At 38.3% G+C, this 27,905-nt stretch overlaps 8 protein-coding genes across 8 annotated transcripts; 4 read left to right on the top strand and 4 right to left on the bottom strand.

Moving 5' to 3' along the window:
* Positions 1–509: 509 nt before the first annotated feature.
* On the bottom strand, positions 510–2,185 carry VTP21DRAFT_6135 (uncharacterized protein; the record flags this gene model as incomplete). The annotated part of the gene is made up of 6 exons (XM_069396733.1): positions 510–880; positions 948–998; positions 1,064–1,347; positions 1,409–1,486; positions 1,547–1,616; positions 1,675–2,185. 6 exons carry the CDS (start codon positions 2,183–2,185, stop codon positions 510–512), a joined length of 1,365 nt encoding a protein of 454 aa, XP_069247404.1.
* Positions 2,186–7,534: 5,349 nt separating this feature from the next.
* Positions 7,535–9,575, bottom strand: VTP21DRAFT_6134 (uncharacterized protein; the record flags this gene model as incomplete). The annotated part of the gene is made up of 8 exons (XM_069396732.1): positions 7,535–7,899; positions 7,971–8,021; positions 8,090–8,373; positions 8,437–8,514; positions 8,575–8,644; positions 8,705–9,371; positions 9,441–9,491; positions 9,555–9,575. The coding sequence occupies 8 exons, from the start codon at positions 9,573–9,575 to the stop codon at positions 7,535–7,537; spliced, it is 1,587 nt and encodes a 528-aa protein (XP_069247403.1).
* Positions 9,576–10,917: 1,342 nt separating this feature from the next.
* Positions 10,918–12,146, bottom strand: VTP21DRAFT_6133 (uncharacterized protein; the record flags this gene model as incomplete). Its single annotated transcript, XM_069396731.1, has 2 exons — positions 10,918–11,625; positions 11,697–12,146. The coding sequence occupies 2 exons, from the start codon at positions 12,144–12,146 to the stop codon at positions 10,918–10,920; spliced, it is 1,158 nt and encodes a 385-aa protein (XP_069247402.1).
* Positions 12,147–14,091: 1,945 nt separating this feature from the next.
* On the bottom strand, positions 14,092–16,480 carry VTP21DRAFT_6132 (uncharacterized protein; the record flags this gene model as incomplete). Its single annotated transcript, XM_069396730.1, has 4 exons — positions 14,092–14,459; positions 14,643–14,926; positions 14,992–15,069; positions 16,197–16,480. 4 exons carry the CDS (start codon positions 16,478–16,480, stop codon positions 14,092–14,094), a joined length of 1,014 nt encoding a protein of 337 aa, XP_069247401.1.
* A 1,730-nt stretch (positions 16,481–18,210) lies between these two features.
* On the top strand, positions 18,211–19,337 carry VTP21DRAFT_6131 (uncharacterized protein; the record flags this gene model as incomplete). Its single annotated transcript, XM_069396729.1, has 3 exons — positions 18,211–18,429; positions 18,495–18,773; positions 18,840–19,337. The coding sequence occupies 3 exons, from the start codon at positions 18,211–18,213 to the stop codon at positions 19,335–19,337; spliced, it is 996 nt and encodes a 331-aa protein (XP_069247400.1).
* A 1,636-nt stretch (positions 19,338–20,973) lies between these two features.
* Positions 20,974–22,092, top strand: VTP21DRAFT_6130 (uncharacterized protein; the record flags this gene model as incomplete). The annotated part of the gene is made up of 3 exons (XM_069396728.1): positions 20,974–21,189; positions 21,256–21,534; positions 21,601–22,092. The coding sequence occupies 3 exons, from the start codon at positions 20,974–20,976 to the stop codon at positions 22,090–22,092; spliced, it is 987 nt and encodes a 328-aa protein (XP_069247399.1).
* Positions 22,093–23,419: 1,327 nt separating this feature from the next.
* Positions 23,420–24,535, top strand: VTP21DRAFT_6129 (uncharacterized protein; the record flags this gene model as incomplete). Its single annotated transcript, XM_069396726.1, has 3 exons — positions 23,420–23,638; positions 23,705–23,983; positions 24,050–24,535. 3 exons carry the CDS (start codon positions 23,420–23,422, stop codon positions 24,533–24,535), a joined length of 984 nt encoding a protein of 327 aa, XP_069247398.1.
* A 1,494-nt stretch (positions 24,536–26,029) lies between these two features.
* Positions 26,030–27,465, top strand: VTP21DRAFT_6128 (uncharacterized protein; the record flags this gene model as incomplete). Its single annotated transcript, XM_069396725.1, has 4 exons — positions 26,030–26,169; positions 26,253–26,511; positions 26,611–26,889; positions 26,959–27,465. The coding sequence occupies 4 exons, from the start codon at positions 26,030–26,032 to the stop codon at positions 27,463–27,465; spliced, it is 1,185 nt and encodes a 394-aa protein (XP_069247397.1).
* Between the last annotated feature and the right edge of the window lie 440 nt (positions 27,466–27,905).

Below are 27,905 nucleotides of genomic sequence, written 5' to 3'. Positions count from 1 at the left end.
TCTTATGTTGCCAGTGCTATAATATGATTTCATTTTGGATATATCCCATTGAATATAAAATATATATTGTAAGCTTGAATAAATTTATATTTTGTTATCCAGCGTTGAGGCCTAAAATTATCCCAGTGATAAAACACTCCATACCACGGATGTTTTTTTCAAGATAATCTTAAGGGAGAAATCTCTTCTAAGATTGGGAATATAAAAACTTGCTAGTTTTATTCTCAATATTCGGTCACACTTTCCTTCAAATCCAGCAAACTTGTAATAGTTCGTTAGGTCGCATTTTAGCTGGGTATATTAATGGGCATTAATTCTAGAGCTAAGTTGAAAATATACAGAATAAGAAAGGATTTAAAGTACATTAAGTTAAAATAAATATCATATCAATCAGCTCCAGGTTTTCCACTAATACTGCCAGCCAATTCATGCATTTACATTAGAAATATTTTGGAATGCAATGACAGCTTCGATACATTCTACATTAAGCCTAGCTGACTCTGCCGACCTTATCCATCCGAGTATATTTCTATTTGATCTTCATTCTCCTCTGCCTGGTCAATGTAACCTGATTTTCGGCCGTATGTACATACTACATCAATTTGGATACGCTCTGTGCTCAGTTCCCGACAGATACATTGTTGTAGTTCGTCGTACTCTTCAGAGCTGATGTACATCACTTGAGCAAGATGCGGCTTCAATGCACTTAGAAACTGCATCCAGTAAACCACCCCACGCTCCCCATCTTTTCCAGAGAAAATGCTAGCGAGAAAGGGCTGAGATAGAGAACTTATATCTTCAACGCTAATCGACCTTAGATATTCGCCTATTCTACGTGTCCACGATGGATGAATATCTCGTGCACGTAATGAGTTGTAAACTATGATGAATAATAATTGCCTCTTAGTCTCATTCAAATAAGCTACGGTAAAAGTTTTTAAACTGACTTCCATCTGCAATCTTCTGGAGAGATTTCCCCTCACACTGAATCGCATAATCTACAGAAGTTAGGTGAAATATGTCAGTTTTGTGAGCGACGCGTTAGCTCTTGGTAGTCTCTTACCCGCTTCTACAAATTCTAAATAGCCTCCAGGTTTCAGGACTCGGAGTATCTCTGTAATCACACCAGCCCATTCGCTCTGGAACACTGCTAGACTCACGCATCGGATGTATATAAAATCAAACAGCGCGTTTTCAAACGGCAGTCCCTTAAGGATGTTCGCAACTTGGAAATGACAATTGTCCGGTCTGATTTGCTGAGGGAACAAGTCACATATGTCGATGCCGTGAAACTGGCTTCTCGGGAATTCGGTAGCCATCTCCATGATCCATGTGCCAGGTCCACACCTAGCAACGATAGGAAACGCTGAGAAAGAATATCTAAAAGCATCTGTATATGCACACTTACCCTAAATCCAAAACCATTGCTCCATCTCTCAGGATATCTTGAACTGGAGAGAGAAAATTGCGATTGGAGAATAGTGATCTAATAATGGAAAATCTTAAAGCAGATGCTTCAGTTAATATATGCGTATGAAATTCATACCGAAAGAAAAAGTGCTGGCTAATCAATCGGTCTATCTCTTCCTCGTCATTTGGCAAGATGTAATGTATCCCTGCATAGTAAAAGTCAGTGATCACATGCTCACAGCAACACTATGAAATGAAAGATACCCAAATCGGCACAAAACCGTCGTCCCATTATCCATTTGTTTCGGTCATTAGGTTGGGATTCCGGTATATCTGTTGGTGAAAATACAAACTGTTTCTGATCTGATGTGACTGTTATTGAGGGGTTGGATTGCAATGCATCTCCAATATTTGACATCTTTCCTTTCTTCATCTCTGGTACATTTGCAAATTTAACCCTTTTAGAAGTAGGAGACATATTTTCACATATGGGATCCAATTTGCTAGCAGATTGCTTCCATATCCAGGATCCAAAATGCGGTATCGTGTCTACCCCATTCATCCTTGTCGAGGCGTAGGAGACACTTTGTGATTTTGACGGAAATCCCACCGGTTTGTTAATGAAGAACTCCTTCAGTGCACTTGTAAAAGTTGGGTTGAACAAAAAGATGATTAGATTGAGAATTCCCTGAATTCCTGTTAAGATCGCTTTCGCTCTCCCCGTGAAATCACCAAATACTGTATTGCGAGTCTTGGAAATGATGATATAATGCATTATGCATTCAGGTGGCAAACATATTATGAGTACCAGAGGATATCCAAGGAGCCGAAGAGCTGACATCATTACAAGCCATTCCCTACCACGATTCTTGTCTCCGTGGAGATTTTTTTCTCGTCTCTCGCGAATTATCAATAAAAAAACTTTTAACACGCAGGCAAATATGATGGAGAAGGAGTATAATACGCAGAGGGACACAACAATAATGAACACCACTACTCTGATAAGATTGGCCTCATAAGACCATTCATAAATGACTCTTTTCTAATCCATAGAGAACAAGGTTAGTGGGAACATGTCTGGAGAGCATTAGTTGATATGTGAGGTAGACTCACAGTATTCGCGTCATATCTCATACTTGCATAGAATAAAACTGGAGAAGATAGGCCAAATGCGACCAAGGTTGCAAATAAGAGATACCATCTTTGAAATCTCTGTATGGGTATGTGCTGGTGGAATACGGAAAATTGCAGGTCGAAGGCAATGCTCACTGTAAGTAGTGAGAACCACATTGGAAAGAAATGAAAAGACCATAAAATAACTCGACCTAACCAGATGTGGTTTGGCATGATTGCATCTAAGAAATCTAGTTCGGTATATATGATGTAAGAACTTCGGTAGAGAGCATCCGCGAGACCAATCCAAAAACTGAGTCTAAAAGAGACACTGCGTGTGGCCTGGGGCTGAGTATATTGAAGAAATATGACAAGAACCATAATAAATGTAGCACATATTATTGACGCGAAATTGATCGCTAGTTCCCCATCTGATATATCGAACCTCATCTCCAGATTCCTGTAAATTATCGAAAATTTTAAAATGTATTAATTACAATATTTTTTTTAATTAGTATTATTGGATAGTCTTACTAATAAAATGAAGGAGAGTTAGGGTGTGTGGGCTTACCTGCATCCATCTGCGCATTTCTCTACTTTTATTTCGCCATTATTGAGTTCTCTTTTCTCAGGGACAAAGCTCTGTATCTCAAAACTTCGTTACACTTAGACTTTAAAGTCACACTTCCTTTATATGTACTAGATACTTGATTATAATTTGGGAGATTCCAAGATGAATCAGACATACAGTAATATATCCGGAAATAAGGATTACGAAGTTTGATTGGTCCAGAAAAATAGGTAGTATAATATGTCCTTTTTTTTTTTGAGAGCTAATAACTCTACCAATATACATTCTATACATTCATTTTTGATGCAATGAATACTCCTTTTTTATTCTTGAGGCTTCCAAAAGGAAGCCCAATGCAAAATTTTCCCTTCTCCCAATAGTGTAATATAGAGTTGCTAACCTATCTTAAAGTACACCAGGTTATGTTGGTGGCCTTTTTCTACAGCTCTTGAACCCCCTAGAGCCAACATAGGCTCTAATTAATAGGATAGTCATATTCTTCGGGACGGATATACATCACTTGAGTAAGATGCGGCCTCATTGCACTCAGAAATTGCATCCAATAATCCATTCCAAGCTTCTCATCTTCTCCAGATAGCCCATTAAACGGAAATGTCAGGGAGAGAGAATTTACATCTTCAGCACCGATGAACCTCAGATATTCGCCAATTCTACACGTCCATGATGGGTTAATGTCACGTGCATGTAATGTGTTGTGAACTGTGATGAAAAATAAGACCCTCTTGGTAACATTCAAACAAGTGGTGGAAAAGGTCATATACCGACTTCCATCAGTAATTTGGTGGAAAAATTTATATTTATTGAGAATAAAGTACTGAGAGTATCCGCATTGATGTAGTGAGTACCTATGGCCGGAAACCATTTAAGATAAACCTGGTAAGGGAAGGCAATGAGCAGATAGAGTATAATCGGGATAGAATAGGATATGCCGGTTGGGTTCAAAGTAGAACATATGTGAATGTTATATAACTAACAATTTTATTAATCACCTTCAATGTATAATGTTTACTTTTTAATTTTATTTTATAATTTCAGCACTTAATTGTAATAATAAACAAATTCTTAAGGCACTAGATCTTGATTGATAAGTATCGATGTTGCCCGTGAATAACGTGTAGGTGAAATCGATGTAATCAATGTAGGAGCAATCTTTCCAGTAATAAAATCTCACAAATGATTAAGTGAGCAGTGGCCATAACTGAGGAGTGAGCGTTGATAGGGAAAGTAGGATTTGAACCCACGTAGATTAGTTTGTACATCTGACTGATTACTGTTTAACAATGGTCAAATGGTTGAGGATGAAGGCCCTTATTTATTATGTAGTGGATAATTTGAAAAATATTTAAATTATTATCCTATATCTACTCATTAGAATAATAAAATTTAGATAGTTTCTCTGAAGATATGTTAAATATATATGATTCGTCTTTACAATATATAGACCAAAACTGTCCATTTTCAAATCAATACTTTGCTTAATTTGGTAACCTTATTAAACCTACAAGATTCAGTGGTATAAAGTATTTTGTCCTTGAGAAAAATAAACCTTAATAATGCCTGTATAAAACTAGACAGGCTGATCAGTTTAACTGCTTAGAACATTTTCAATCTTTGCATTCATTAAACAAGTAAGCCCAAAATTATTAGAACATGAAACAATGAAACCAATTATTTTGTAAAGTATTATTAACAGGTATTTGGAAATGAAATTCGACATTCCCGATGGTGAACTAGCCATTAACTTTGCCTCGATTGTTTGCGCTACTCTCATAATGATCCTTGTGGCTTTTCTTCGCTTCACACAGCCTCAGGCCACACGTAGTGTTTCCTTTAGACTCAGCTTCTGGATTGGTCTCTCTGATGTTCTGTACCGGAGTTTTTATATCATGTACACAGAGCTAGATTTTCTGGATGCAGTCATTCCTAATAACATTTGGCTAGGTCGAATTCTTGTATGGTCATTTTACTTTTTCCCAATGTGGTTCTCGCTGCTTACAGTGAGCATTGCTTTTGACCTGCAACTTTCTGTCTTTCACCATAAAATCACTATACAAAAGTACCAGAAATGGTACCTTTTATTTGCAACAACGGTCTCATTCGGTTTGTCGTCCCCTATTCTTTTCTATGCGACTATGATATACGATTCGAAACATGCGAGTTTTCCTTAGATATAAAATTTAATATTCTGTATATTAATTCCAGCAACACTATTAACATAATAGCAAAGAGTCACGTATGAATGGCCATATGAAGCCAATCTTGCCAGAGTGGTGGTGTTCATTGGCGTAATCTCTGGATGTGTTTTATACTCCTTCACGATCATTTTTGCTTGCGTGATTAAGGTTTTTAGTATGGTATTTCGCGTGAAGAAAGAAAAAGATATCCACGGAGAAAAGAACCGCCTCAGAGAACGGCTTATGATAATGTCCGTGCTGCGACTACTAGGATATCCAGTAGTGCTCATATTGTGTATGCCAGCCGAGTGCATAATTCATTATGTAAATTTCACCATCACTCGTAATACACCTTTGGGCAATGCTACTGGGAAAGTGAAGGCAATCTTGACTGGAATGTTAGGCGTCTTCAATTTCATCATATTTTTGTTTAATCCGTCTTTTTCAAATGCTATCAGCGAGTTTTTAAAGAAAACAACATATTCGCAGTCAAAATCGCGAAGTATCTCATATGCATCCACCAGGTTGGATGAAGGAGATACCATACTTCAGACAAAACCATGGATATGGAATAATTTAAAGAGCAAGTCGGCTCTAACAGATAATGTGCTGTCTACAGCTCGAGTTAGAAGGGTCAGCGGAAGCGTGAACACCCCCAATACTTGTTACTCAGACGGATACAACTTAAAGTTTTTATGAGGCAGTGTCCTATTAGAAAATATTAAAATGTTAATGGGGGTGTTCTGATCCTCTTTTTTACTGCCATTATAGAGTTAACTTTTCTCAAGGACAAAGCTCTATATACCGTGAAAGCTTAAGGGTAATAAAAGTCATAGATATTTTAGTCACAAGTACTCCGAGTCAAATTTAATTTGGGCTATTCAGGTTCGATTTTTGAAATGCTTGCTAACAAAATATTCACCCTTTTGAAATTTAAAAGGTGACTCCAAGTCTGAGCAGATATACTGGATTTAGAAATAGAAAAATCAGTGTATCAGAAGTATCTGCAACTGTTGATATATCTTTTATAAATTTGATTACTAGAGAAATAATTCTAGAATACTTTTGTTTTGCGTTCTTCAACTTCTCGTCATCAAATTATTGCAACTCTTTCGACTTCCATTTCCCGTTTTATTTCATAGTTAGGGACCCATTTCTTGCCAAATGTTAAACGGAAAAATGGCAAGGCGATTTTAAAAGATGCTTTATCTTTTCTTGCTTACAAAGAGCAATTGGACAGCATTACTCAATTCACTTTTCATTTCAGAGATGGGATGCATTATATGCTCATTTGCTAAAACATACAGATAATTCTTATCTTCATACCCTAAGTCAACTTACCGTCCTACAGAGAGGTGAAAGACATGAGCAAAGAAACAGCTGTTTTCTTAGTTTCTGAGGGGTTTCCACGGGAATTTCTAAGGCGGCTGGGCTTTAGGTTTGATAATAACAAATCACGTACTGCTCGAGTAGTTAAATCGAAATATGTATCGCTTACCTCATAAGCTAATGTCTAGTTACAAACCATTATTTACTTTCTACTAATTTGCTATTATATATTAAATATAGACGGCACACGATTGAATGGGGGACAGTCGAATAAACAGAATGGTACAACTCCCTCTCTAGAAACAAACTGAGCAATGAAGCGTGAACCAGGTGAATATTCCTTCAAAAAATTCCTATTAGAACCTTTGCTTATTCTTAATTGTACCTGGCTTTTTAATGCCCAAAGCTGTTTTGGATTTTCTTATGGAGTCATCTCGGATTGCAACAGATAAAGTTTTGAAAAGGAAAAGAGGTGATGTAATAGAAGAAGAAACTGACAAAGGGTATGATGGTGAGAGATATATCCAGGTTCGGTATATGAACGATACAAAGCTGAAAATTCAAATGATTTAAAATTTCTAATTTGATTTCAAGATCTCCATATCAAAAATTTTATTCTATAATTCCGAAAAACTTTAAGAAAGCGTGCAAGAATACCGATATGTGTGAGGTATGCGTCGAAAGCAAAAAGAAGGAATGTTATGACTTTTTTTCCGACATTTTGAGCCAGAACGCACTTTATGTCAAAACTATAATATTAATCAAAATATAACTTGATGGAATTACTGTACCAAATAAAAAAAGAACGTTTCTTTTAAAATCCTACGACTTTTGCCTTATACACGGGTAATATAAGTCTGATATTACACATCCTTTTTTTTTCAAATGGTATCTATCTGATTTAACTCACGATTAATCATTTATGATGCACTTCGACTTGCCTATCCTCCACTTCATGGGTTATATTAAATGGTTTTCGACCATATGTACAAACTACATCAATGTTAAAGCGCTCTGCACTCAATTCCTGATAGACGTTTTGTTGTAGATCGTCGTATTCTTCGGGACTAATATACATCACTTGAGCAAGATGTGGCCTCATTGCACTCAGGAATTGCATCCAATATTCCACTCCACTGCCCCCATCTTCTCTTGATAGCCTACTAACTGGAAATTGCAGGGACAAAGCATTTACATCTTCAACACCAATGTATTTCAGGTATTCGCCAATTCTACGCGTCCATGACGGGTGAATGTCTCGTGCACGTAATGTGTTGTAAACTGTGATGAAAATTAAGAAACCCTTAGTATCATTCAAATAAGCTGAGCCAAAAGGAAACCTATATACTTACTTCCATCCGTGATTTTTCGGAGTGCTTTACCGTCACATTTGATCGCATAATCTACATTAATCGAAGTGATATATTAGTAAGGTTTTCATTCGATTTGCAATTATCTAGGGCATTAATACCTGCTTCGACAAATTCTATGTATCCTCCAGGTTTTATGATTCGGAGCACGTCTGCAATCACCTCCACCCATTCGCTCTGGAATACTCCTAAGCTCATACATCGGATGTATATAAAGTCAAACGATGCATCATCAAATGAAAGCTTCTTTAGTATGTTCGCAATCTGAAAGTGGCAGTTAACTGGTTTGATTTGTTGTGGGAACATATCACATATGTCGATGCCATGAAACTGGCTTCTCGGGTATTCTGTAGCCATTTCCATAGTCCAAGTACCTGGCCCACACCTTTCCACATCAGAGGAATGCTGAGGAGAAATAACTAAAGTACACCTAAAAATGCACACTTACCCTATATCCAGAACCATTGCTCCATCTCTCAGGACATCCTGAACCGGAGAGAGGAAATTGCGATTGGAAAATAGAGATCTAATAGTGAAGCATATCAAGTAAATGCTTCATGATATGCACTATTACAAAATACTATACCGGAAGAAATAGTGCTGACTGATTAACCGATTCATCTCCTCCTCATCGTTTGGTAAAATATAGTGAATCTCTGTGAGATGTACAAGTCAGTGATTGCATTTTCTAAGACGATGTGAATAGGTATAAAAACCTGAGTCAGCACAGAATCGCCTTCTCATTACCCAATTGTATCCATTGTCATTTATGTGCGATCCTGGTACCTCTGATGGTGAAAACACTAGTCGACACTGAGCATTTGTGCTTGCTGAGGTAGAATTTCGCTGCAATTGGGCGCTAGTAACTTGTTCTATCTGGCCTTTTATCTCTCGCAAATCCTGTGCAAATTTAACTTTTTTGAAGCGAGCTGCAGACAGTACTGCATCTGATGGTGTCGAATTTCTATTTGAATTTTTCCATATCCAGGATTCAAAATGAGGCAAAATGGTGTCTCCTCCATCCAACTTAGTAGATGCATATGAGATGCTTCGCGATTTAGACTGCGGACATGTTGATTTCTTGAAAAGTTCGCTGATGGCACTTGAAAAAGAAGGGTTAAAGAAAAATATGATCAGGTTGAAGATACCGATCATTCCAGTCAGGATTGCCTTCACTCTTCCTGTGGTATCGCCAAATGGTGTGTTGCGAGAATTGGTAAAGATCAAATATTGCATTATACATTCAGCTGGCAAACACAAGATGAGTACTACTGGGTATCCTAGGAGTCGCAGCACAGACATCATAACAAGGCGTTCTCTGATTCGGTCTCGCTCTCTTTGTTGGTCTTTTTCTCTCCTTGAGCGATATACCATGATGAAAACCTTAAGCACAAATGCAAAAATGATCGAAAAGGAATACAATATGCAGATAGAGACGACAGCGATGAATACCGCTACTCTGGCAAGATTGGCTTCATATGGCCACTCGTAAATTACTCTTTTCTATTTGAAATTATATGAAGTTAATATTTCGAAACAGCGGAGTGATATCAGAAGTAAGCTGACCAGGTTCGGATCGTATGTCATGGACCCATAGAATAGCACAGGTGAGGATAAGCCGAAGGCGACTGAAGTTGCAAATGCTAAATACCACTTTTGAAAACTCTGTATTTTGAGGTGTTTGTGAAATACGGAAAGTTGCAGATCAAATGCAATACTCATTGTAAGCAAAGAGAACCACATAGGAAAAAAATAAAATGACCAAGCAGTAATCCGACCGAGCCAGATATTGGTGGGTATGACAGAGTCGATAAATTCGCTTGCCACATATATGATATAAAAACTTCTGTAGAGAGCATCAGCAAGTCCAATCCAGAAACTAAGTCGGAAAGAAATACTGCGTGTAGCCTGTGGTTGAGTGTACCGAAGGAAAACTACAAGTCCCATAATGAGTGTAGCACATACGATCGAGGCAAAATTAATGGCAAGCTCTCCTTTCGATATTGCAAATTTCATCTTTTAGCTGCTGCAAATCAGAGTTTACTCGGACTATATTTTTAAATTAACCTGTAAAATATTTTTGCTTACTAGTGGAGTAAAAGTGATAGGAGATCTTGTGCTTGTCAACGCAAGCAGATGCATTTGATCTCTTATATATTGCCATTACAAAGTTATAATTCGCAAGGACAAGCTCTATAAACCGCACAAGGTTTTGGGTTACGGTAGTTTTCCAAATACCTCATTTAGCCACAAATGCACCAAACTACATTTGTTAAATTATTTAGAATGATATAAAATAAATCGCATGAACTAGGCCAAGTACCAGTGAGGGTTAATAATATTTTCAAATATTGCTAAACCACCACGAAATAGTTATGATATCCGTAAATGATGAGAAATACTACCATTTCTAATTTAAATATTTTTTTTACCATATTATTACACAGAAAAACTTTAGTTACGAAAAATAGCTCTGTTATAAATCAACATTAATCGAAATATGTCTTTAGTGAAATAAATATCATTTCAGAATATCACGAGAATAAATATATAAATAGAAGTATAAAATCAAGAAATCAGAAAATGATAGACGAAAACTAGCTTAGATGGGCATATGCAAAGAAAGTGCTTACAGATATCTATAAAAGATCCATTTACTTACTAATCTTCGCCCATTTGTTACTACCCATTTAAATAAATGTTTAGTATCTGTGTATAATTCTGATTAAGAAATTGTTAGACTAATTAATTCCTAGTTGCTAACCATAAATTAAAAACGACTAAATAGTGAAGTATATTGATTAATATCGTTGACAAATATGTAGTAGTTCCTTAAGCATTAACTCAATTATAAAAAACAATTAATAATCAAAATCAAGAAGATACATTTAAGATGAGGAAAAGAAAGCATTAAAGCATGTAAGGTATATTAACGAGTAGAAAAGTCGCTAATCCCGCTCGAAAAGGGTATAAGAATACGATCTTCTTTTCTTTTTGCGTCAAGTAAGTGTTGATTTGGTAGGATCTTTTGTTCTTGCACTCGAGAAATCTCTGGCTCATCCGATTTCCCAGTGTCCAATTTGTTTATATTTGCACTCGCTTTGGCATCTGCCTGTGCATTTTCAGCAATTTGTTGCAAATGCGGATACTTCTTGGCATAATCTGTGTAGGCAGCGGTCCGATTCCAATATTTCATATATTCAACATCTTTGAATATTTTGAAATTACTAAGGGCTCCTGAGAAAGCTGGGTTGAATAAAAATATGATCAGATTGAGGATGCCGATCATTCCGGTCAGAATTGCCTTCGCTTTTCCTGTGGAGTCTCCGAAAGATGTATTGCGAGTGTTGGTAATTATCAAATAATGCATTATACACTCAGCAGGCATGCATAAAATAAGTACAGCCGGATATCCTAGTAGTCGTAGAACAGACATTATCATAAGGCGCTCTCTTAGACGATTCTTCTCTCCGTGGAGGTCCTTTTCCCTTCTTACGCGGAATACCATAGAGAAAACCTTAATCGCGCAGAAGAAAATGATCGTGAAGGAATACAAGAGGCAGAGAGAGATAACAGTAATAAAAACTACTACTCTGATAAGATTGGCTTCATAAGGCCAATCAAGGATACCTCTATGCTGCAATAAATATATAAAATAGCGAGTAAATTGCCGAAAATTGCAAACTATTATAAAAAGATAAAACTTACCTGCTTTGGATCATATCCCATACCTCCATAGAATAACGTTGGGGAGCATAGTCCGAATGCAACTAAGGTGGATACAGGGAGATACCACTTTTGATACCTTTGTACGGTGAGTTTGTTTTGGAATGTGGAGAGTTGCAAGTCAAAAGCAATGCTCACGGTGAGTAGTGAAAACCATATAGGAAAGAAATGAAAAGACCAAAAAATAATTCGACCCAGCCAGAGATTGTTTGGCATAACAGCATCGACAAAATCATTTGCCACGTATATAATATAGAAGCTGCGGTAGAGAGCATCGGAAAGACCAATCCAAAAGCTTAGTTTGAAAGAAATGCTACGCGTGGCCTGAGGCTGTGTGTACCGAAGGAAAACGACGAGTATCATTATGAGTGCACCACAAAATACTGACGCGAAATTAATCGCCAATTCTCCATCTGTAATGGCAAAGTTCATCTGTGAATACATTCAATTAGTACATTATTTTTCCGAATAGATGCTATATATTCATCTTGATAATATTTGATTACTTTTTTAACGTATACTGGATAGGTTTTGATTTCGCAAACACAAATCCATCTAATCTTCTTATATATAAATTTTAAAGTTTGATGGTGATTTAAAGTTGTCTTTTCTCAAGGACAAAGCATTGGATACCGCGGAAGCTTGATCATATTGTACATAGTCTTATCTACATTCTTTGAAGTTTTATTTTCTGGATCCTAAATAGCTTTAAAGAGTATATTTTGAAGTACAATTGCTTGAAAATTTTAAGTATATCTTCTTTAGATATACTTCCTATAAATATAAAAATGAATTTAATCTAATTGCTGGTATAATAATAAAAATTTCATGGAATATACTCTGTATACATAGCTAATAGAACAAAATTATCGTTAAAATGTACAGAATATTTACAAGATAAGCTAATTATAAGGTCGTTCAAAGATCTATTATTGTTTTAGATATAGTATTAAGAAAAATATTCAGTATATGATGGCACTTAAATATCCATATTCTTCAGATTTGGGAGAGATCGTGAGGTTGGGCATCTAGCTTTGTTCCTGTTATATTGTGTCTTACATTAATAGAAAATAATTAACACAGGAGATAACGAATCTAGTATATAAAAATTCTACATACAGGCTAAAAAAATCGTATTTGCGAAAATCTCAGATGATATTAAGCAATATCAGGAATATGTTTTTTTTGAAAATGGAACTCATCTAGATTGATACCAATCATGCCTTAATCATCAAAGCACACTGCCTATTTTCTCATCATTCTACATCGCGTGTAGTATTATTGTCTTCGCATTTCCTGTGGCATCGCCAAAATTTGCTACGAGAAATAGTTAAGATTAAATAATGTATCATGCATTCTGCTGGCAAGCAAATAGAGTACCAGCGGATATCCCAGGAATCGGAGCACAGCCTTCATAACAAGACCCTCCCTATTCTTCTCTCCTTTTATGCCTTTTCCTATTTTTGTGTGATACTCCATAAGGTTAGCTGAACTTCATGCGGAAGCTGAAATCTATAAGTTGAAAATAATAATCACAGTGAGCAATGGAAACTACATGAATAATAAAAAAGACTACGCAATAATCCGACCGAGCCGGTTGTTGTTTGGCATGATTTCATCGTGGAAATCATCTGCCGCATAAATGATGTATCGGTAGAAAGTATCAAAAAGGCCAGTCCAAAAACTAAGTTTGGTACTACACCTAGCCTGAGGCTGAATGTAGCGAGGAAACTAACACAGAATGAGCGCAGTGCATACAATTAAAGCGAACTTATTTGCCAATTCTTCTTCAGATATCCAAATTTCATCTCCAAACACCTGAGATAAAAAGAATGTCTCTGTTTACATTCTCATCAATTCAATTTTTAAAGTACGATGCTTGCTATTATTAAGTAAAAGCGAATGGAAATCTTCTACTTGCTAAGGCACGCTAATATCACCCTCGTTATTTTATTTTTATCATGTTTACTTTTCTCAAGGACAAAATCCTGTAATACAAGGAATATTTTCGTTCACAGAAAATATACTAAATAAGTCCCAAACTCTGTATTAACTTTATAGTGTTTTCTAGTAGAATACTCTGCCCCTTAAAAACAAAGTGTCTAAGAGTAACTTACCAAGCATCTTTAATTCAGCTCAGTTGCTAAAAAAAAAGTGGATACTACATTAAATTTGTGGCTAATTAACTTGTAAAAGATAATTTATATGATATAATGGGATCTAATGTTTAGATTTCGCTTGATATTAAAATTAAATATTAAAATCGTAAAATGGAATAAACTGTAAATATTATACATTTGAGATGATAAATAAAAAAATTTTTTTAAGTACATATCACACAATTCTTCCATTTCAAGCCCAACAGGCAAATCCTAGATTATCCTGAAAACGTATCTATCTGCTCGTCATCCTCCCGTACCTGGATTATCTTAAATGGCTTCCACCCATATGTACTCACTACATCAATGCGGATATTATCAGCACTTAATTCTCGATAAACGCATTGCTGCAGCTCGTCATATTCCTCAGGGCTGATGTACATCACCTGAGCAAGATGCGGCTTAATTGCACGAAGAAAGTGCATCCAATAATCTTTCCCGCAACTCACATCTTCACCAGATTGACTACTGACTGTAATTGGATGGGAGAAGGAATTTACATCTTCAGTACCAATGAACCTCAAATATTCGCCGATTCTACACGCCCATGATGGGTGAGTGTCTCGTGCACGTAATGTATTGTAAACTACGATAAAAATCATGAGAGAAGAACTTATTAGTAATATTCAAACAAGCTGTGGCAAAATTTCATATACTGACTCCCTTCCGTGATTTTTCGGAGTGCTTTTCCGTCACATTGAATCGCATAATCTACAGTGATATATGTAAGCCATTATGTGTAAAGAATCATCTTCCGGTCTCTTCTTACCCGCTTCGACAAATTCCAAATAACCTCCAGGCTTTATGATTCGGAATATCTCAGAGATCACATCCGGCCATTCACTCTGGAATACTGCTAGACTCATACATCGAATGTATATGAAGTCAAACTGCGCGTCCTCAAATGGTAGCCTCTTGAGGATATCCGCAATCTGAAAATGGCAGTTGGCTGGTCTGATTTGCTGCGGGAACATATCGCATATGTCGATGCCATGAAACTGGCTTCTCGGGTATTCTGTGGCCATCTCCATGGTCCATATACCTGGTCCACACCTAACCACAACAAAAGGTAGTTGAGAAAAAAATGTTTAATATACGTCGTAATAAGCAATATTTACCCTACATCTAGCACTATTGCACCATCCAGCAAGCTTTCTTTAACCGGAGATTGGAAGTTGCGATTGGAGAAGAATGATCTAATAGTTTGGAATTTTAAACAAATGCTTCAAGATTTTCGCAAGTATAAAATAATGTACCGAAAGAAGTAATGTTGGTTGATTAGCCTCTCTATCTCTCCTCATCATTTGGTAGAATGTAGTGGATTCCTATGAAGATAATATTAGAGATTAAGTGCTCTTAGCAATAGCGAATGAGAATATTAACCTGTAATTGCACAAAAACACCTTCCCATTATATATCTGTATCCAGTTTCACTTGTACGCGATTCTGGTATATCTGATGGAGAAAATGCAACTTGATGCAGAGCAAATGCACTTGTTGCAGTATTTCCCTTCAACTGAGCACCGGTTTTTGGTAACAACTCCTCTTTCATTCTCGGACAACTCTGCACAAACCTAACCTTTTTGAAAAGAGTTGCAGGCTGCTCTTCTACCAGAGCTGGCTTGTTAATTGGATTTTTCCATATAAAAGATTCAAATTGCGGCGCGTTGTCTCCTCCATCCATTTTAGTGGATGCATATGAGATGCTTCGCGATTTGGATTGTGGACATTGTGTTTTCTTAAAAAATTTGCTGACTGCATTTGAGAAAGGCGGATTAAATAAAAATATGATGAAGTTGAATATACCGATCATTCCAGTCAAGATTGCCTTTGCTTTTCCTGTGAAGTCTCAGAAAGGTGTGTCGCGAGTCTTAGTGATAATTATATAATGCATTATACACTCAGCAGGCATGTATAAAATAAATACAGTCGGATATCCTAGTAGTCGAAGAACAGACATTATCAAAAGGCGTTCTCTTTGGCGATTCTTCTCTCCATGATGGTCCTTTTCTCTTCTTACGCGGAATACCGTAGAGAAAACCTTAATCGCGCAGAAGAAAATGATCGTGAAGGAATACAAGAGGCAGAGAGAGATAACAGTAATAAAAACTACTACTCTGATAAGATTGGCTTCATAAGGCCACTCATAAATGACTCTATGCTGCAATAAATAAATGAATTAGCGGGTAAGTAATTATAAGGTGCAAACTAATATCAAGAGCTTACTTGTTTTGGATCATATCCCATGCTCGCATAGAATAGCACAGGAGAGCATAAGCCGAATGCAACTAAGGTGGATACAGGGAGATACCACTTTTGATACCTTTGTACGGTGAGCTTGTTATGGAATGCCGAGAGTTGCAAGTCAAAAGCAATGCTCACGGTGAGTAGCGAAAACCATATAGGAAAGAAATGAAAAGACCAAAAAATAATTCGGCCCAGCCAGAGATTGTTTGGAATGACCTCATCTAAGAAGTCACTTGCCACGTAAATAATATAGAAACTACGATAGAGAGCATCGGAAAGACCAATCCAAAAGCTTAGTTTGAAAGAAATGCTACGCGTGGCCTGAGGCTGTGTGTACCGAAGTAAAACGACTAGTATCATTATGGGTGTACCGCACACAACCGACGCGAAATTAATCGCTAATTCACCATCTGAAATAGCGAATTTCATTTTCGAAAATCTGCAATCAGTATAATATTATCAGTGCAATGTTTTCTTTTCAATCTGGATAACTTGATTTACTCACGTAATGAATGTAGTGTAGGCTTTAGCCTCGTAACAAAAACTCATCCTCTCATCCTCGTTTATATCGATTTTAAAGTTTGAAGCTGAATTAAAGTTTTATTTTCTCAAGGACAAAACAATGTGTACAGCCGAAGCTTGATCGTATGTTGTATTGTTTTCCTAGTGTTTTTTGATGTCTCATGGATTCTTTTAGCTTAATGAATTTATACTTTTGAAGTACGATTACCTAGACATTTACCTAAATAAAATGTGTTTTTATATATGTAAAAATGAAACTCAACAAAATATCCATTATGGCAAAAAAAAAAAACGTTCAATAATTAAATGCTGTAGACATAACTAACAGTATACATCTGAAACTAGGAAAAGCATGTAAAAGATATTTACGCATTTACGATAATATCTTGGAGGACTATAAGGGCTAATAGGGGTTTACATATGAATAAAGAGGGTCACGTTGGAGATATTTCTATTCTATCTAGATTTATAGGTGCAACAGGCACATTTTAAGATAGGTTGGATTTCGTGATAATACCTACTTAAGCCTCACATCGCTAGACTCAAGCGAAATTAATAAGTCAGGGTCAGCAGTCTCTCTAACTATTCCCTCGTTCTCACAAATACTTTTCCAACACCCTGTGTTGAATTTCGTCGTCTCTCGGATTTGTAATCCGCAAGAACCTATTTTTCCATATTATCTGCATTTTTTATTGCTGCTTTTGCATTCGGTACCATAATATTCAGATTGCAATACATCTTAAAATTGCACATATTCCTTCTTAATTCAGTTGTTGTGCAGGCTCCCCCTCATTATCATTGCAAAAGACCCTCACCTTTTCAATTGTCGGAGAGGATAATTGTTGTCTGAAAACCTCTCTAGAGTGCCAACTATGACCAGCTTGATTGGTGCAGGACAATGAGTGTCTAGCCAAACTAAATGCAGGATGTACAAATATTATCAAAGGGTTATTTTTTTTTCACATAAATAGTATAAATTTCACTATAAAATTTTTGCCACGTGTAAAATTTTATGTAGTTATAGCATGCACAATGTCTTTCTAACTCCATATTTATAGGCTATTGACTATTAACCATCCATGGTCGCCTTGTTCCCCATGTGACCAAAGGTTATTTGCTCTCTTTTTTGTCTTAATACTTTGCCGGTGAGGTAAAATAACCTTGCAGACATTTATGCATTTCGGATGTTCTTTGTCCAAGATTTTATTGCCGGTATTTGAAAAATAAACCTGTTATTTAGTACGCCTCTCATCGACATGATACTTCCATATATGCACAGTGATTTTCGGTCCAGAAACTTCAGTATCCTTATCCATTACAAACATAATCGTTTCATATTTTCAATTGTGTGCTTAGATATGATCCTCCTCTTATCAATCGGGATCCAAATAACCGTATAAACTATAATTCAAAATCAAATTATTAATGGAAATTCCAACTGAGACATGTTATATTGTGAAAATAGTTTCAGAATTTTTTGAAAGGAAAATTTAGCCACTTAATTACTGTCAATTCTTCCTTCACACCGCTTGTAAACTTTATCCTGTGCTTAAAACGACAAGCATAATATGAACATCGAGCAGAATCAAAACCGTACCTCGGAGTCTACGCATAATTACTCATACACAGTACAGAGTCAATACAGCTGGCTACATATCATATCCATCATATGTGCCCTTATAATGATGGCGATAACTATCTATCTTCGGTGTAAGCGGCCTACCATCTCCAACACAATATCACTTAAACTCTCGCTTTGGATTGGGTTAGTCGATGTATTATCCCGCGTAAGAGGTTCAACTGGGCATCTTCCAATATTACAGAACTAAGCTTTTGTCTTCTGTATTGCTAGGCCAACTTTTTGATCCGCGTCAATCCTTCCTTGATGAACATTACTGTGTCCACGATACCTTGGTTTCCGCGGCTATTAGTATACACATCCTTCTTTTTTTTAATGTGGTTTGCATTTCTAAGTGCCGCAATTGCGCTCGATCTACACCTCTCCTTCCTCTGTCGTCGCGTTAATATCAAGATAATTCAGAGGTTCTACTCTCCCTTAGCGGCGCTAGTTAGCTCAATAATCCCTCTGCCCTTCCTATTCGTTGGCAATATATATTGGAATCCAGAATTTGTAATGAGGGATTCAGCTGATAGAGCTACCATCTGGAATCCTAATGATGTGTTTTTACCTTTTTAGCAAATAGTTTATATATCTCTAGAGCGTACACAGGCCATTATTCTTGAAACCTTCTGCTACGACTTATGGATGGCTTCCGCCATATTATACTCATTTGCTGTAATTCTCGCCGTAGTGTTTCGCGTTTTCAAATCCCTCCACATCATCCGAGAGAATTTCGAATCCACGTCGGTGGACATGCAAGCCAGAGAGCGGCAGTTTACCTATTCCGTATTACGAATACTGCTCTATCCTATGGTGCTCTTGATATGTTGTCCTGCGGGCATTATTCTCGACTGGATTTACTATATGAATCCGGAGATTTCACCTTCTGTCATGGCAGCAATGCGCGCTGATGCAATAACTTCTGGATTGCAAGGTATCTTAAATTTGCTCGTGTTTCTTCTCAATCCTGCCGTCGTGCGGGCCCTCTCGCATTACAAGATCTTCAGCAATTCATTATTTTCTGCTGATGAACATGAAGGCAACCAAAATATCATGAATACGGAGCAGTGGTAGGGAGATGGATGTGGAGGAAAACTGGAAATTAGGCATATTCATGTTGGATAATGTAAAATCTTGTAAATATATCAAATGTAAAATAGGAGACGTAGGAGAACCCGTGTTTACTGTATCTTTTAATAGGATTCATTGTAAGATATTGACGCATATACCCGCGTTTGATCACCTAATTGCCTATAATAGAATGCTATCATGAGCTTTTGAATGATCCTTCAATTAATAGTTACAGAGACATGTATTCTACGCTAATGTATTGGCTTAATGATATATTCGTATGGATGCAGACGTGAGAAGACAATATAAAAATCTGTATAATGATCAAACATTATACAGATTTTTATATTGCCACTCAAAAGCTCCAGCTAGGATGAGATAGCATACAAGTGGAGTTATTATAAAAATAAACGTGCGGATCCAATATTAAATCCCAAGTCACTGCAGTAGTTCAGATCTTTCTAATATACTGAGGATAAATATGTAGGATAAATAAGCAACTACTCAGTAACAATAGCTATTTTAATTACTTAATAATCATAGCTATTGGCATAGTTTCTAGATTAATCAATCGCTCCAAGAAGGAATGATGTCATATTCTTGTAATGCAAGCTCCTAGGTGACATTCATATTCCTATCTAATGACAGTAGATGGAGGTTAACAGGATCGTCAAATATTTGGAGATTTTCTCAACTCTTTAACTATAAACTATCACTACAAACTTTGATCTAATCTTAGAGTGTGGTTGAGAAGCAGATGTTTCTTAGCCTTCGATCAGAAATTCTACAGGGATCGTTTAAGCGATCGCATGACCATATTGTTTAACATGTAATTAATTCGATTTTTCTACTGACAGCTGACTCACGGCAACAAGTTTATAGCGGCTGTCAAATGTTGCTTTCTTAAATTGCTTAACCTCTGACTTATGTAGAATTGTACGGTTGCCTTGCTTTTGGTTTAACGTAAAAATACCTAGGTATTCCTCATTTATTATAAAACACATTCAACCGCCTAATCAATGGATACTGATAATGCGAACTGCCCGACGAAGAATACTAGATTAGCGAATTTTTTGTCCATTACTCCACTAGGAAAAAACATTTATTCTAAATTATCCAAATCAAAGCAGGAGTGTTCTCTTTTTGCTTGTTTTTTATGTTTCTTTTTAATCTGATTTAATTGATACTTTCCGCGGATTCTAATAGCATTCGCCCACTAGAAACCTGGCCTGCCATTTGAATTTTTAGATAGCTCAAAAAAGTCTATTAAACTCTATTCTTTTATTTTAAATAAGTGGACGAAATGAAATTGCTATGTAAACACTACGAATGTAAAGGTCGGTACACTATCTCAATGTCCCAATATATCGTCAACATATCGTTTCTACTATATCACCGGTAGCTCTCAGAAATTGTAATTTGGCATTGAAAAAGGCACAATCGTTTGAAACTTTTACACAAGGGTGAATCATTAACGAAAATTTCGAGTTTAGAACTGAAACTCGGAATTTTCGTTAATTTCGCTAAACTTGTTAATTTGGACCTGGTTCCTGAGACTGTGGAGGCAGCTTTTCTCTCCCTAATCTCATGCCTCCTCCAAGATGCTAGCTGACTTCCTGCGGTTTTTAACAGCTACAACATGGACTCCATGCAAAATCAGAACAGCACACTGGAGTCTACACACGTAATTCGAGCTGTTCAAAATCACTACAACTGGCTGCAGATCACATCTATCGCTTGTGCCCTGGTGATGATGGTGATAGCCCTATTTCTTCGCTGTAAGCAACCTACCATCGCGAACACAATATCATTAAAGCTCTCACTCTGGATTGGATTGGCCGACGTATTGTCCCGAGTAAAAACCTATTTGTGGCATCGCATGCGTTGCGGCAAACTGGACGCTTATCTTCTGTTCTTTTAGGTAAACTTTTTGATCCGAGTCAATCCAGCTGCAATGAACTTCATCGTCTCCCAGGTGTCTTGGGCCCCTCGCCTCTTTTCATACACGTCCCATTTTTTCCCAATGTGGTTTGCATTTCTCAGTGCCGCAATTGCACTCGATCTGCATCTCACTGTTCTTTGCCGTCGCAATAATATTGGGCCAATGCAAAGGCTGTACTGTCCTGTGGCAACGCTTGCGGGTTTGATAATAAACTTACCATTCGCTTTCGTCGGGAATATATACTGGGATGCAGAAATTGTAAAGAGAGACTCAGGTACTGCATCGTCCACCTGGAATACTAATGATGTGTTTAAACATTGATAGCATTCAATTTTTAATTCGGTTGAACTCGCACCAGCCCTTGCTGTTGAAATTCTCTGTTTTGATGTCTGGATGATGTCGACCATTTTGTATTCATTTGCCGTTATTCTCACCGTAGTATTTCATGCTCTCAAATCTCTAAGCGCCATCCGAAAAAACCTTGGAAGCATGTCGGCGGAAACGCAAAAAAGAGAGCGCCAGTTTATCTATTCATTGCTCCGCATCCTACTCTACCCTTTGGTGCTAGTGGTATGCTGCCCTGTTCTCAATTTTCTTGGCTGGGTTTTCTTTTTGCATCAAGAGATCACGCATACCCTCCTCGTCTTAATGCATGCCGAAGCAATAACATCCGGTCTACAAGTTGCCCTAAATTTGCTTGTATTCCTTCTTAATCCTGCGGTTGTGCGGGCGATCTCTCGCTACAAGATTTTCAGCACTTGCGTGAAAAACCAGCCTTCTTCCGAAGACACGCCGGAAGCCAACCCAATTGTATGAACACGGGTGAACGAGGATTCAAGTTGAACGCTGGAGTTGATATAAACCGAAAACTTCCGGTACATAATACTGCAAAAAGAGGCATTGTAAAATAGGGAATTAAGTGCCAGTATCATATTATGGAATCGATTGAATGATACCTTCATATACATCCATGATTGATCGACAAAATGGCTTCACGAAAAGATCATTTTCAGATTATAAGCGCTTTTGTAGTACAGCATTGGTTTTAGATAAAACGGTCGGCGTTGCTACAACCTGGAATACAGTCCCTGGTTGCTATTAAATTGCGTCAGAAAAATGCGGATCTAATTGGCCAGATTTCACTACTTTCAATTCTATAGCGTCGAAAGCTTGCTGCCATAGCAGAGCTAGGTGATATTGGATGCCATTACTGCAGCCCTGTAGCTTGCTCCATGTGTTCGTAATATAATCTTGGCTGTACTATCTAATATTTGTCAACCCTTCGTATTATAATCAGGGGAGGATGAATATATTGGCTCTGCCCGAGATGTAATGAACCAAATCGCCCCAGTAGTTAACTCATAGCGTAGAAAGCTGTCATCTTATTCCCCTTTCATGTTTAGTATACTCATATTCACCATAAAAATAATAATATGCCCACGATTCTTCTACTCGTGACTTACCTCCTCCTCCCCCAAGTTTCAAGTATTCACCGGCTCAAACTAGCCGTCCATTTCGTACCTGGGAAAACTCAAATGATAATGGAAGTATCAATAGAACACAAACTTGAGACCTGCCACTCTTGGGAATTTTATCCCATTGTGCCATTTCCAGATCATAGCAAATCTACCTCTACCTTTTTTGCTTGCACTTGGGTCTTTCATTACCCCGAAATTAATGCTTCCCTGCTTTGTATATTAAAATTACTTTTCGCCCATTAGAAACCGTGCTTAGTATTGGTAACTTTATGGAGAGAGCCGTTGTCCAAGCTCGTAAAACTTGTCTAAACTAGTCTAAACTAAACTTGTCTAAACTACACTTGTCTAACTTTGGAGTAAAGTGAATTACTATTGGGGGGATTTTCCCACCGAAAACTATGAATATTAGTGCAATAGTTACAATGTCAAAGTCAAAACGTGCATTAAAAATGGGACACCTCCGTTAACGGCCCTTAAGCATTATTAAGCAATTGCCAAGGATTATTAACTATCATTAAAACTTTCTGATAGCACTGAGACACGCTCTCTACATCGTAGCTGTAGATATAAACCCACATTTGGAAGCTTTTAAAGAGGGGTTCCATTGTTCCCTCCTCTCCATCCCTTCTTCACAGAGCAAATTGATATAATAGATAAAATATACTATGGACTCTGTGCAAAATCAAAACAGCACATTAAATTCTCCACATGATATAATCCACGCAGCCCAAACTCAATACAACTGGATCCATATTGCATCTATTGTATGTGCCCTTGTTATGATGGGGATGGTCTTATACCTTCGGTGTAAGCAGCCGGACGTCGCGAATACTATCGCACTCAAGCTCACGCTTTGGATTGGACTGGTCGACATATTATCCCGCGTAAAGTTTCCCTTGTTGTATTTTGTGCCATGAGAGGAGCTGAGCTTCTGTTTTCTGTCCGCGTAGATTGTCTTTTTAATTCGTGTCAATCCCTCTGTATTGAACTCTATTGTCTCGTCAATGCCGTGGGCTCCTCATTTGCTAGTCTACATGAAGTATTTTTCCACAATGTGGTTTGTCTTCCTTAATGCCGCCATCGCATTCGACCTGCATCTATCCTTTCTCTGCCGACGCAATAACATAAAGTTTATCCAGAGATTGTACTGTCCGCTAACCATGTTGGCGAGCTTATTATTGAGCTCGCCGTTTGTTGTGATCACCAACATACAGTGGAACGTGGAAACAGTAAGAAATGTCTCACGCGCTGCAGTATCTGAATGAGATAATAATGTTGGGCTTGCATCCATGTAGCAAACTATCACCGTATCTATTGATCCTATCATTGCTCTTTCGCTCGAGATTCTCTGTTTTGACTTGTGGGTTCTGTCCTCTATTCTTTACTCGGTTGCCATTATGCTTGCCGTGGCCATTCATGTTTTCATATCCCTGCATTTTATCCAAGAGAATATTGAGTCCATGCCGGTGGACATGCAAGATAGAGGACGTCAATATACCCATTCGGTGTTATGGATTCTACTCTACCCCATGGTGCTTATGGTATGCTGTCCAGCGGATATTCTTCTCAGTTGGGCCTTCCTTTTGAGGCTCAAGACGACGCCATACACATTGATGGTATTGCAGGCCGAAGCTATCACGACCGGATTGCAAGGTATCCTAAATTTGCTCGTATTCCTCCTCAACCCTGCCGTTGGGCGATCTCTCTCGCCCTACAGGATTTTCAATACCTCGGGAGGCAGCCCACCCTCTCCTAATCTCACAGGAAGTCAGCAAGCATAATTTGAGCGTGGGAGAAGTTTAAGAGATGGATTGGAGAAGTCGCTAAAGATGGAGCACACTCAAAATTTAAAACTCATGGTACTTTATTCTTTAATGGATCACTGTAAAATAGGATGCAATGTAGGTTGTGATAAATGTTCTGTTATGGATAATTTATTGTAAGATAACAGCATGGATACCCCAATTTTGAGCAATAAAATCGGATATGAAGGCAGATGTTCCCTCTGTATTATTAGTTGACAACAGAGCTAATCACCTTCGATACAAGGCGATTGAGATAATACCATGTTGAGATCGTATATCATATTCACCGCTCTTAGTTCAAGTACTAGAGATGGCAACTCGCCTTCATACCAAGCAGATGTGATGTGAGGTATAGAATTACTGCTTCCCAACGCATCACTAGTGCAGATTCGAAATTAATTTCACATACTCTGCCCCAAAATTGGTCTGTGGGTATTCTAGCGCGGGGTAAATCACTCTTTGCCTCTTTAATGAAGTGTCATTGTGTTAGCTTCAGTTTCAAGCTGCTGGCATTGCCGCCATGTTGGACAGAGTTTATAATATTAATAATAACTTTTGTATTGGCCAAATTTGAACGCGTTTCATTTTGCCCTGTAATAGAGTCAGGAAATAAGGTGATAACGAAAAGGGTTGCGCTTCGACACTGACTGAAAACAACTCCCCAGGCGCCCATTTTTCGTTCTATATTATCTCCACATTGATCATATGAAAAAAAAGTCAAACCTCGAGCCTGAATAATCATGCGAGCTTTTTGAATCATTTGACTAAAAGTTTCATTTTCGTTAGGATGATTTCTTCTACAGCAATTCTTTCTGTTGATATCAATAGGCTCAATTTTAACCACAGGTGCAAGGATGCCCTATCATTTCACGCCGTCATTGAGATTTATACGGCAGAACAAAGGCCAGTTTGAGCCGTCTCATATTTTTGATATAGTGTTCTGGTGACGGATATTTGGAGAGGAACACAAGGATGCTATAATTTTCTGATTCCGGGATTACTCTATTCCATCCCAAGGCGAATATGATTCTATTATATTCTTTGATGCTCATGAAATGTGCGCTATTTTTTTAATAGACTCTAAGTGTGCGGTAAGAGGATGTCCGTTCCCTCTTAATAACGCAAGTAATACAATGTTTAAGTGAAAAACCAAAGGTGGGGAAACTTTCTCCAAAGCATTTCACTCGATGAAAAGCTCTAGTGGTCTATTGCTAAATCACTCGAATAAATCTGACATCATTTGAAGGGCCTTTTGTGGTATTAGTATATGGATCCATCGGCACGCCATCCCCGAAGGAAGCTGTTAAATGGAGCAATGATAATTTTTACCGCGATGCTCCCACCGAAGAGCGCGGGGTGTTCTGGGCCTTTTACGGCGATCTCCAACCTCGATTGCTCCGAGGGGCGGCTCCTCGCTGAAGGTGTGAGAGCAAGAAGCCTTTTTCTCACACAAGTTTCTCGCCGCCCCGGATGCTGGCCGTAACGAATGGATACTCGGCATCTGGAGAGTGTTTAAAGTTAGCCGGCTTTCCTTTCACGCCTCCCCATTTCTTCCCACATTCATATGGATATTTAGTGTTGGCTAGAGATACTCTCTTGGTTTCAGATCTGTCAGTGCCATTTGTGACCATAGCCCCTTATCTGAAACATGATTTCCTAAAAATCACAAATTACCCTATTGCCCATAAATTAGGCTTCTCGGGCCATGGCCAAAGCTGTCCATCTTTCTCCCGCCATTGATCCGTCTCTGCAGCCAGCATCGGCCGAGGGGAGAAAAACAAAATATGGGAGATGTGCAAAATGAGTTCTACTGGTTAAACATCACATCTCTGGTTTGTGCTATTATCATGATGGCCATGGTTCTCTTTCTCCGATATAGCCAGCCCTCTGTTGCAAACACAATATCGCTCAAACTTTCCCTATGGATTGGGCTTGTGGATGCCTTGTCTCGGGTAAAGTCTTCATGTGATCTACTTTCTCCATTGCTTGATTATTTTATCCACTTCTTGGAAATGAAGCATCCATCCTAAACCTATTCACCCCTCAAACAGGCGCTCTTCCTGCTTCGGATCAGTTACCACGTCATGGACGCCATTACACCATCGCGTCCCTGGCTGGCACGACTCCTCCTTTATACAGTTTATGCCTTTCCGATTTGGTTTGCATTCCTCACCGTCTCCATTGCTTTCGACCTACACCTCTCCTTCCTGTGCCGTCGCAAAAACATGAAGAAAATCCAGAGCTGGTATTTCCCTGTGGCCACGCTGGCCAGCTTTTCTCTAGCCTTGCCAATCCCGTTTGTAGGGGATTCATTCTGGGACAAGAATTCGGTAAAGCTTTGAAGTTTGTTTTGCTCTACACAAAGCCAGAGCCCTCTTGACAAAATATGGGATGCATAGCACGCGATATTCACTTATGTGGATGCAACGACCTCGTATTTGATTGAGATCTTCTGCTTCGACATCTGGATGATCTCCTCTATCCTTTATTCGTTTGGCATCATTCTCGCGGTGATCTGTCGTGTGTTGACCTCACTGCGCGTGGTCCGCGAAAATCTCCGATCCATCTCGGCCGAAATGGAGGATCGAGAGAAGCAATTGATTCTCTCGGTTCTGCGGATTCTCCTATATCCCACCGTGCTCGTCGTCTGCCAGCCTGCCTCTCTTGTCCTCAACTGGCTCTTTCTGACCAATCAGCCGTTAACCGAGCTGGGGCTGAGGACACAGAGAGCAGAAGCTATCACGACCGGAATGCAGGGTCTTCTTAATCTGATCGTCTTCCTTCTCAATCCTGCGGTTGTTCGTGCCCTCTCGCGCTACAAGCTCTTTAAAATACTCAAGAGTGCCTCAGGATCCTCCGAAGCCACCGACGAGTTCCCGTATGATACAATGTCAAGGGATCCTTAGGCTGGATGGATTCGAAGAGAGATATCCGAACATATGCTTTATTAGAGCGGGAGTCTATTTGCATACATACCATGTTGACCCCGATCAACACCTGACATCCTTATAGGATTTAAGCAACTCAGCCATGTCTGGGGCTGTAGCATACAGTTCGAAATGCATGCCGAGCAAAGAATTGAGCAATCTTGGCCAAACGGCACATACTTTACACTTGGACTCTCTATGCTCCCCTACTATGAGTCCGTGTTTGAAAAGGGGTGGGCGCTCTGGTATAACACGCCTGTAACATACTGAATCTTTTCTCCAACTCTATTAGCCTCGAGGTAGAAAACAGGCTTGAGTTGTGTAGAAATTGCAAAGCAACGACATGGAGTCCCTTCTTTTAGAGAAAATTAAAAAATGCATAATAAACCAGAATCATATACTGAACCAATGTAAGTGAA

Source organism: Calcarisporiella thermophila (assembly GCF_041956535.1).
Source record: "Calcarisporiella thermophila strain CBS 279.70 unplaced genomic scaffold VTP21scaffold_25, whole genome shotgun sequence".
Classification (NCBI taxonomy): domain Eukaryota; kingdom Fungi; phylum Calcarisporiellomycota; class Calcarisporiellomycetes; order Calcarisporiellales; family Calcarisporiellaceae; genus Calcarisporiella; species Calcarisporiella thermophila.
This window is presented reverse-complemented; position numbering and strand designations above follow the sequence as displayed.